Source organism: Athene noctua, chromosome 1 (genome assembly GCF_965140245.1).
Source record: "Athene noctua chromosome 1, bAthNoc1.hap1.1, whole genome shotgun sequence".
In the NCBI taxonomy this organism is placed as follows: Eukaryota; Metazoa; Chordata; class Aves; order Strigiformes; family Strigidae; genus Athene; species Athene noctua.
The window spans coordinates 103,925,485-103,936,418 of record NC_134037.1 but is presented as its reverse complement, the minus strand read 5'-3'; the positions used below and the strand labels follow the sequence as shown (position 1 = coordinate 103,936,418).

The 10,934-nt window shown below is 42.7% G+C and overlaps 1 protein-coding gene across 1 annotated transcript; it reads right to left on the bottom strand.

Annotated features, from left to right (window-relative positions):
• Positions 1-606: 606 nt before the first annotated feature.
• On the bottom strand, positions 607-10,485 carry ATF3 (activating transcription factor 3). The gene is made up of 4 exons (XM_074897178.1): positions 10,341-10,485; positions 5,564-5,807; positions 4,507-4,614; positions 607-3,569 (listed from the first exon to the last, which is right to left on the bottom strand). The coding sequence occupies exons 2-4, from the start codon at positions 5,801-5,803 to the stop codon at positions 3,372-3,374; spliced, it is 546 nt and encodes a 181-aa protein (XP_074753279.1). The 5' UTR covers positions 5,804-5,807; positions 10,341-10,485; the 3' UTR covers positions 607-3,371.
• Positions 10,486-10,934: the final 449 nt, after the last annotated feature.

Sequence of the window (10,934 nt, the reverse complement as noted above, 5' to 3'; positions counted from 1 at the left end):
GCAAAGGATTGAAGCCAAAAGTTTTCATCCACATTACCGGCTGTCAAAACACAGGGGCTTCTGTCTGGGTGTAGATACTTAGTTTTGGAAAGGCAGGATAGAACATTTTGTTCATCTTTCCTCATGCTTCTCCACGCACACACCCGCACAAACACATGCACACACACTGACACACAGAGAAAAAAACCAAAGCCCTAATCATGCTATACTTCTCTCCATGTAACCATAGAAAGCAATCTATAAATATTAAGGCTTCACAGCAGCAAAAGCATTAAACCCATTAGGTAATCAGAAAGCTGAAATAACTATCAGCTGGTCGGTTGCAAGGTTAGGAAAGGTTCAGGAGTTCTAATTTCCAGTCCTTTAATCTAAGCCCTAGGCCACAAATAAGAAATTAGCCTGGAATTCATGATCAACCTTGTAGTAACAAAACTTTGTTTATCCCTTGACAAGCAGTGAACAGTAACAATTCCACTTTAAAAGACACTTATTGTTGCAAACCTGTAAAACATGTTTGCTTTTTAATATCTCTGTGTTGTTTTAAGAAAATGAACTTGCTCCTGGACCTTGAAACTTAGAATGAATTAAATGACACGTGAATAAATATATATTAATTCTTTTTTATTAAAGTATCAAAACAAACTTGAGAATAGAAAACAAACTGCTTTTAACGCATTTTAAGGGTTCTCCTGAATAAAGTATATTTTTAGAAAACTCATGCAACATACTACTCCTGTCTAGCTGTTTAAACACTGTTTTCCTGGGCACAGTCAAATGAACTTGAGGACCATAATTTCTAGAGTAGCGTGCAGGAGCACGCATGCACACACACACATACAAAAGCAGTAGAAAGCAGCTATGACTGCACATATAAAGAAATAAAAATAGATTATCTTCTGACAATAGGAGTGGTACCATATTAACATTTGGCATGCTAAGTAAATAACATCAAGCAACAAAAGCATGACGCCTGCGTCACCAGTGATATGGTTAAAAGCAACCATACAAATTCCCTAAGGGAGACACATGAGTTCTGTCATTATATGCTAGTCTCTGTGGTAACATTTTATAACAGTATAGGAGGCAAACAGCTTTGCTGGTATTTGATGCGCAAAAGGCAAAGCCAAGGTGTATGATACCGGGATGATGCCTTGGTTTTGTATTTCCACATTACAGAAGTCAAATATCAATGAACAGCATTTAACAAGTTTATTGTAACACACTTCATGTATATCTGTTGTCTAATAAATAGCTGGCCCAATTCCCCATGGAACTTGCCCTCTAAGCCAGAGAAGTTGCAGCAGAGGTTCCATATTCTGCCTACAGACATGAATAAAACTCTCACTGAAATCAATGGAAGCTCCTTCCAACATACAGAAAGATAACGGATTCTCAGGACAGAATCGGACCTAGCATGTCATCTTTGTAATACATTCACTTTTCAGATGCATGAAGTACATATCTTTAAAACATGATATAGGACATTACAATATATCCAGATCTTAGGAAAATGTACTAAGAAGTTCTGTTGCAGAATATAATGATCATATAAGGATCACGTATGATATCTGATAGACTCATCCAGGACTTGTAGGGTAAGAAGCTTATGGCTGAGGTATCTTTAAGTTTAGCCTTTAGAACAAAACCACCATTTCAACACTGCATAACTGGTGTAAAATATTATGTACTGGACGCTTCATTCTTACTGTCTGCTTCGTTTAAATTGTGATATTGAACAGCTAGACACCACCGATGGAGGTACAGAATTTTGGAAGCTATAAAGTCTGCACCCAATTGTTCAAGATACTCAGTACCTCATCTGTGGAAAAGATGAAAGGTAAGTGTTTTCAATAGTGGTATCTCAAATACAACTGGTGAAGTTTAGGAATATATAATATTAAACACCAAGAGATAAAAGTAAAAAGACAGCACAACACCTGTGTTTTCAGTTTTATCTTACTCGCAGTATTTATTAACTCTACTCATTACGATATTAGTGATAAATAAGGTTAATGTTTTCTTTTACAAAAAATTGTAAGGATATATTTTATAGGATTAAACAATCTGAGAATTTCACAGAAACATCAGAATTTAAACACTCATAGCTCCAACTGTTTTGTCCAGCAGCTCTTCTACCAATTCAAAAACATCTAAGGTTAGTATTTAATAAAAAAATAAAACCAATAATCCACTACATCAAAACTCTTGCCTCCTTTAGATTCTAAGTAACACTTTTGATTGACTGTATTTGCCACTCAAATGTAAAACAAAAGTAGCTGGAATCATAATTTTTTTCCTCTGAATCACTTGGCAAAAGGAAGTAATCCTGACCAGGATGGAAAAAGCTTTGTCAAACTCTCATGCCTATAAGAGCTATCTGCATAAGCAGACCCACTGAACTCCAGGGAACCTCTTCTGTGAGTGAGGGTTAATAGCATGAATCAAGGCTTGTAGGATTAGATCCCAGATTATTTATTTTTAAAAAAAACCCCAAACCTTTTCATGATTCATGAGCCTGGGATTCAGTCCTGCAGTTCTTTACTCAGGCAAAACCTGTATCTATATCCCTCCATAGTTAATTTCCTCTTTCCAGTGGGTCCAATTCACAGAGTCATCGAGTGGTGGTACAAGCTGCTCTTCAGCAATTCAAGGAAAAATTGTAGTCCCCAAAGGATAGTAGGTGGGGTTCCAGCTCATAAAATACAAGCTTAGCTACATGGACATTTTGCAAGAAACATTTCTTTGTCACACCTACTAGGCTCTTCAAATTCAGTCTCTGAGATGAGTCATAGAAAAAACCCACAGAAGTGTTGTGAAAAAAATGACAAAGCTTAGTTGGAACTAAAGGCTTTTTGTGTGTGTTTGTGTGTGTGTGTTAGGTTAGAATGCAACATTACGTATCAGTACATTCTGCCAGAAACCATCCTCCTGGAAACTTCGAAACTTTAAAAACACTCTCAGTCTGCTTTCCCTACCAGCAACAAGGAGAAGTAGTGTCCATCCAGCACAGCTGTCTGTACCATGTGCATCATCAGAAGTCATAGTGTTCTAGCACAAACGTTGTGGGTGCAGATACTGTATACTAGCAGAGAGCTAAAACTTCTGAAGCTGTTGTCTGTAGCTCCTAGGAACAGCAAGTATGACAGGTGCAAAACCTATATTGGAGGCAGAAGACTCTTCAATTTGATTGAGACCAGATCTTCCAAGAGGAAGAATTGCTGTCAAGCCAAAATGATTCTTTCCACTCAAGAAAGCAATCTGCCCTTCCTAAAGACTCTTGACTAATAGAATCCTACACATTATGTCACATCCTCCATGGATTCTGGTAGTTGTTAAAAACACTGTAAATATTTCCATGTTTGCCATATCACTTAACCTTGTAATGTGCCTTCTTTGATCTGCTGAATAAAAAGATTCCTTTCATCTTCAGGTGTCCTTCCGTTTTGTGCCCGAACTATACAAGTGGGCCTGTGAAGATTTAGCATGTATATCAAATGCTGCTTCTCATTCTTTAGCTCTTCGATCTGGGCTTTTAATTCTGCATTGATAGTTTCCAGCTTTTCTGATTCCTAGTCACAAAGGACAGACACAACTATTAGACGGAGGAGTTCAAACAGTTAATTGCAATGTTTATCTAATAGTTGGAGTCTCTTATTGGTGGGAAAGTATATGGCTAGCAGAGAAAGAAATTGCATGTTCTTAGCATCCTGTAATGATAATAGTATACATCCACCCGTCGATAAGCCTAAAAATCAGATTGACTGCAACCTTCTTTGGCCTTTAGAGAAGTGTAATGGACATTGAAAAGCCAAATTCAGACACGTATTCACTTAGAATGAGAGGTATCCGAAGCATTACTGCTATTTTCTGCAAAATTATTCTGAACTTTCAGGGTCAAAAATTGACACAAAATTATCTATGCTTCTTATTAACTCCCTGGAACATCATGTCACACATCTGTAAACCCATGTGAAGCTAACAAAGTAAGGACACAGATTTTTTCCCTATATAGGAATAAAGGCAGGCCTGATGCTGGTGTAATATAGTTGTGTATCATGGCAGAGAAAGTGAAGACACAACTGGGGTCTTAGGACAGAGAATTCAGGGGTTAGTATGCTACTCATTCGGTAAAGAAGTCAGAAATTGTCGGTGTTTGCAGGCTCTTGGTCTCCACAATCAATATGACAAGAAATGAGATTTTACTTCTTTTTGTGTTCAGTGTACACATTCAAATTAATGTTATCCCCACAGACAAGATCGGTCACTGAAACAGCAACTTCTTTTCACTCCTACCATGCTTTCACTTGTTGCAGTTTTAACCAGGTTTGGTTTTAATATATAGCATGGTTTTGTTTGTTTGGGTTTTTTTTAATAACTAATGTTTTGAAGGGTTTACAGAGTTTTGGGTAACACCTTTCTGTGTTTCCTGCTATGACTGTACCCCATGCTATCTGTTTGGATCCTGGCAGGATGACAGAGCAAGAACAATTCAAGCCAGTCACTTACTTTTTGCAAACATTCTGTTTTTTCCTTCTTTTTGTTTCGGCACTTTGCAGCAGCAATTTTATTCCTTTCCCTTCTTCGCTTTTTTCTTTCATCCTCTTCAGGAGAAAACTGCCCCATAAAAACAGATACACACAATCCATAAGATGGTGTAAATATGCAACTTGCATTTTGATAACTTCTGCATTTTTAAAGGCAACACGGATAGTGTTGTCAGTGCTCACATCATGAGTTACATAAGAATGTGATTCTGATCTGGCTTGCCATACAGTAAAATGGTAGTAACTCCATTAGAATTGTCAAATACCTGACTGGAGTTTGGATGGATGTAATCCATAGGATGGCTCATTTTAAATCAATGGTACTCAAAAAACTTGTCAAGTGTCTCTTCAGGCTGACTCCTACACCTCCATCTCTCCTCCATTGCCCAAGGAAGAAGAGGAACAAGGGGCATGGGGCGCAGAGGGGAGCATGTGTCATGAATGAGGCAGCGAGAGTGCAGCGAACTAAGGGCAGCACTAAAAAGGCGATATTAACACACTCCTTCAAGCTTTGGTTTGTTTCCTGTGGAGACTCGGATGAAGGTGTAGCTATTTCCCTAACTTAACCTATTTCTTCATTTTATAAGAGAAATATTTTTCCCAATTAGACAATTATCTTAAAGTAAAACCTAGCATGGATATAACATGGCTGTGTCTATCTTAGTCTAGCCCATGTGGGTCCTACTGGACTGTCCTCAGTGAAATAAAACTTCGGCAGTGACTTATTCCAAGTTCAGCCACATGTAGGCAGGGAAACCAGATTAGCACTTGGTCTAATCACTGTAAAACATAGTCCTTAGTCCATAATCAAAAACAAAATATCCAACTATAGGCCTCAATGGAAATGAGAAATACTGGAGGGTTTCCCAGAAGCACTTAACAGAAAGCCAAGCAGCAGGCTTAAAAGGATGAAGTACGGTGGAGAGGGTTGTCTGTAGCTGATATAATTACTGGTCTTGTGGTGAAACTTTGTTAGAGAATTAATCATTCACACTGAAATGCTATTTAAAGAGCCATACCTCTGTTTTCATGATTGATGTTTCAATTGGCCTTTCAGAAACTGTCACCGTGTCCAATGTAGAAGACATCCTGTGCGACTGACGCTTATTCTGAATGGCGAACCTCAGTTCCTCTTTCACCAGTGGGGTCAAATTTGTGAAATCATCAAACCCCAGTGACCCTGCAGGGGACAAAGTGGGAACAATTGCGGAGGCGCTGACTTCCAATGCAGACACCTGGCCTGAGTGTTGGACCATCATTTTGCTGGAAGGTAAAAAGAGATAATAATAATAGTTTTTCAATAACTTTAGAAAGGCAAATAATATCTCCTATTTAATACCATGAATAATATTTTCTTTCTTGCATTTCTTCAGTCCCCGTTCCCCATCTACCCCAGTCTCTCACTAGAGACAAGCAGTTAAGAATCTAGTCACTAGTAAAGACTTCTACTTCATGTTAATTTAAAGTTAGCTTTTAAAAATAGTAATAGAATTAGCACATCACACAATTTCTAGGTCTTTCTGAAACTGAATATTGAAAAAAATTATGTGTATGTATGTATACTCTGAAGTTTTAAACTGGTATTGTGTGGCACATGAGAACTGAGTGAATAGGAAGAGAAAGAAAATAAGGAACAAAAATCAGAAAACAAAGAATTTTTTTTTAATTTTTTTTTTAAGCACAGAAGGGTGTCCCCATCCTCAGAGCTATACCACCACAGATTGCAGCTTCAAATGGACAGCGTACCTTGATCTCAGCTACATTTAGGCAAAGTTCAATGAGTTCTATTAGAAGCTGAAGTTTGCTAACCAAGACAGGATCTGTCGCAAAATTGTCATGCTCAGTTTTACACGGAGTTGTAGATTTGGTTATAAACCCCTGGAAAATGGTTGACAATAAGAGCTGGCAAAAAGTAAAAGTCTATACATGCTCTGGGGCTTCAAAGCACAGGCTGAGTTGGAGAGATTGAGTCACGAAAAACATGAAGCAGTTTGTGCTCTTGTAAAATACGAAACTGTCCTCATGTGCCCTCAAGAAGAGGTTTGAAATTCTTAAATATTTATGGTCACATCTTCTGCTGATATAAAATAGTGTGACTGAAGAGACTTCAGGGGAATTATGCAAATGGACACCCATGGAAGAACCTAATTTCTAGTAGTTTTCTGAAGAAAACCCAACAGTGCTCTCCACTTTCCTCTTTTTAGTCATTCTTATTAATTTTTTTTTTAGCCAGTTTGAGAGGGAGAGAGGCCCCCTGTGTACTTTGTGAAAACCCCACTGAGGGAAAAAGAGGCAAAACTCAGCACTCAGCCATCCAACATCATGGGCAACCTAGCTAGCTGGTGCACACAGCTCTGTACAACACAAACCATCTCTCACCCAGAGAACGTCAGATAAGGGGTCTGGAAGAAAGCTGAGCACTTTCTGTGGGTAGTCCAAGGGACAGAAGTTGCAAATCCATAAGAAAACAGATTGTATTACCTCCTTTATTCGTAAAGTGACGTGTTAAATTGGATTTTACCACATTAGTTTTCCAGCTTTCTTTGTTGTGTAGGTTCTTGGGCGTTTTTTTATAGCTGTATGGGTAATTACAGTATGTGTTATCTACTCTTGATTAGAACTGTAATAATTATAGCAAAGTCAACTGTAATTAACTTAGTGCAGGTAAGTAAAGAGTTGCCTGTGGGTAAGTTAAATGTCCGCATGGTCAACCCAGAATTGCACCGTTCCCCGTACACTACTTCTGTAACCCAGCAAGAAATGTCTGGGGTCACGTGCCTTGACAAGAAGATAGATTTTGCTCAGGGATATCTAAAAATACACTGTAAATCCACACTGGTGCAAATGAGAATAGAATCTAGTTCATCGCTAAGTGAGGTAAATATAAAAATCTGAGGACGTGAATGGCCAGTTGGTAGAACATACCATGTCCAGCTACAGAGTGTTCCTCACTTCTTCCTCACTCAGTCACCACAGAAAAACTGAACATTTCCCAGAGTCTGGGGTTGAAATCCTAAATCCACTGAAATGAAGAGGACTTTTTCTGTCGACCTCAATGGGGCCAGGATTTCACCCGTAGTTATTAAAGATGAGGAAATTATTTGGAACAATTTGTTATTCAGAAAGACCTTGGGAAATTTATGTAATTCTATTCAGAAAGCCCCTGCTCATGAGTCACATTTAAAGTACTGATACAGTTTAATCCTATAATCTCAGAAAGCTAGCAGTTACTCTTTTCCAACAAGTCAAAAACAGCCCTGTAATTTTCAGCTGAAGTCCTCCCAGCATTATTTACCATTTAGCAACATTCAGCCATTCAACTCATTTAGACAGACTAACTCCAGAAGAACTGAACCCCTCATTGCTAGGGACCCTTCAGTGATTTTCACTGAACGGGTCTCCTTGGCTGCCGGTGATGGCTTCATTCAACAAAGTTAATTCTGTGTAATTCGATCAAACCAGGAGTCTTAAATTAACAGTAAAATTGTTTCTCCAGACTACAAAATAATTAATTGGGCTAATTATTTTTGAGCTCTGGTGGTTTATTCAATTATTTTTTAGTTTAGGTGAACTTTTAATTAAGGTCAGCAGCGGCACCAGAGGAAACCAAGAATGTTCGTGCCTGAGAAATTGCATTAATTGTGTATTTCTACTAGTCAGTGCTAAGTGTACTACAAGCACCACCAAAACCCTACTATAAAGTCTTCAGGTACTTTCATACATCTGCTACTGGTTTCAAAAGAAGGAGTGGTAGGCTGCCCACAGGGAGGGGAAGCACGGAGGGGGAAGTGTCCTTGACCATAGAAACTTGCTGCTCTCCTGCCTGAACTGACCTTCCAGACATCCTGAAAGGCATCTCTATTTACTCAGACTTTAGGGAAGGGAGGGCCTACCAGGGAGCTGAGGCTTGTGTAGGGATTTCTGCCGTGAGCCAAGTCCCATTTTGCAGAGCTGTTTGCCACCGGTTTGCTTTCCTGGGGCTCGCTCTGGCTTCTGGGCAGTGCCTAGTAGGGTAGGCTTCCAGTCTACCACTGGGATTGTTAGGAACCACCATGATACAAATAACAGAAAAAAATCAGCCTTATGTCAAAGCTACTTGGTAAGCTAAATAGATTCCCTTTTCATAACAATGTGGTAGATGTTTTCCAATTTCTGAGGAACAAATCTGTTTTTAGAAATGTTTTACAAGAAGGAAAATTTGATTTTTATTATTTTAAAAAATGCAACAAGTTGCCCTTCCCTTTTCCCAGTTTTTGTACAAATTGTACCTCTGTCTATAAGCCATCAAGAGCACTATCTCCTCTGGTTTTGTAAAGGCTGGGGAAACAGTATGAATAAGAGTATCAAGCTTTAAAGCGTGATTACATCTGGGCCTTTCTGATACGATCTCTGTTTACTTTGTCAGACCATGCACACAGACCTGGGGTCCAGGCTGCCTCGAGCAGTTCTGAAGTTACTGACATTTTGAAGGTGCTGAACATTTCACAGACCTGCACGGTAAGGGCACAGCTTATTCCCAGTGTGAGTTAGTACTTCATTATACTCGATCCTCAGTTTTGGAATTCTCCAGAGAGAATAGATTTTCTATTAATGGTACCCTCCCAATTCAGGTAGATTCAAACAAATGTATTAATTCCTTCTCCCCTTACTTTTTGTTTGTTCTTTTGCTGATGATTCTTTCTATCTGCAGTGAACTCTTACCTCTCATCTGCCAATATTTTAAACTCAGGACATATACTTCCTAGCTGTGCATTTCTATTATTTAAGGGTTTTCTTGTTTAATATTAATGTTAAAAGTGACTGCTTTCAGTCTTGTCTTGTTTGCTGAACTGCAGACGGCTGACTGTGCCTCTTGGTTTTATTTCTTCATATGAATTCCTTTTCCTCTGGTGCTGATGCAATAAACCCCAATAACCATTGAGGTTAATCTTAAACAGCATTAAGAGCAATTACAGTTCACAACCTCTGTGCACGCTGGTTGACCTTAAGCTTTCTGACATCCCACATCATTCCCGAACCATTTTGTGCTGCCTTCCAGCCCCTCAAATGCTGTTACTAGGATGAAAATCGATTTCCAACAGGAAACTCGTTCTCCGAAACAAGTTTGCTGTTGTGTCACGCCTGACTTGATTAGGCAACAGTTTAGCAACTGATCTCCTTCGTGTCAAGACACGGGGACAGAAAGGAAAGTGCGCGCCCCTGGCTCGCACCCGGAGTCCCCGCTCCGTTGATGTACCGAGGATAGGTCTCCACGGCTCTATCTACGCGCGGCGGCGCGGGGTGAGCGACGGCCCGTCCGGGCCCGCTCCGGCTCCTCCGCCCCTGCGGACCCTCCGGGGCGGCGGGGCCGCCGCCGCCCGGCCGCGCTCCGGCATCCCCGCCGGGGCCGTCCCGTCCCGTCCCGTCCCGTCCCGTCCCTCCGCCGAGGCCGCCACCGCGCGGTGCCGAGCGGCGCTGCCGGCCCGGGGAGAGCCGGGGCTCGGCGGGCTCTCTCCCGGCGCCCACATCTGGCGGCGGCCCGGGCAGGGGGGGCTCCCCCCCGGGTCAGCGCCGGGAGCGGGGAGCCGCGCCGGGGGGGCGGCCGAGGGCTCCGGCGGGGCCGGGGGCTTTCTCGGGACTCACGGGCGGCGGCGGCGGCGGCAGCGCCGCACCCGACTCGGCTCCGGCGGCGAAACTTTCCCTGCCCGCGGCCCCCCCGGAGGGGATCTCTCCGTGGCGGGACACCCTCCCACGGAGCGCAGCCCCGCGGCGCGCCGGCACCGAGAGCCGCGGCGCCTCCCCTCCCGCTTCACCTACCTTCCGCCCGCTGCCGCTGCTTGCCCGGCCGGAGGGAAAGGGCTCCGCACCCGCACCCGCACCCGCTCCCGCCCCGCTGCGCGGCCGTCCCGGGGGCCGTTCGCTCTCCTTCGCTGCCTCCGCCGGGAGCGCAGCGCTCGCCGCTCGCCGCTCCTCTGCCTCTCGCCTCGGTTGCATCACCCCCCTTATATAGCCGAGCGGCCAGCGCTGGTATTTACTCTGGCGGCGAGTCCCGGGCTGATGTCATGCTATTAATAGCCTCCCCGAAACGAGAGGGAGGAGGGAAGCAGAGCCCGTGGCGGTGATGCAAGGCTTCCCCGCCGGCACGGCTCGGCTCGGCGCGCCGCGCTCCGCTCCCCTCCGCTCCGCGCCGCGCCGCGCCGAGCCGGGCGGCATCGCGGGTTCCCACCGAGGAGCATCCACCGACACCCGGACAGACCCCGTCCCCTCTCCCTCTTTCCATTCTCCCTTCTCACACCCCGCCTTTTTTTTTTTTTTTTTTTTTTTTTTAAATTAAGACTCTGGGGGTTTCTTTCTCCGGGCCGTTTGGCTGCTGAGAATAAATCAAAGTCCCTCTCACGACCAAAAATATAT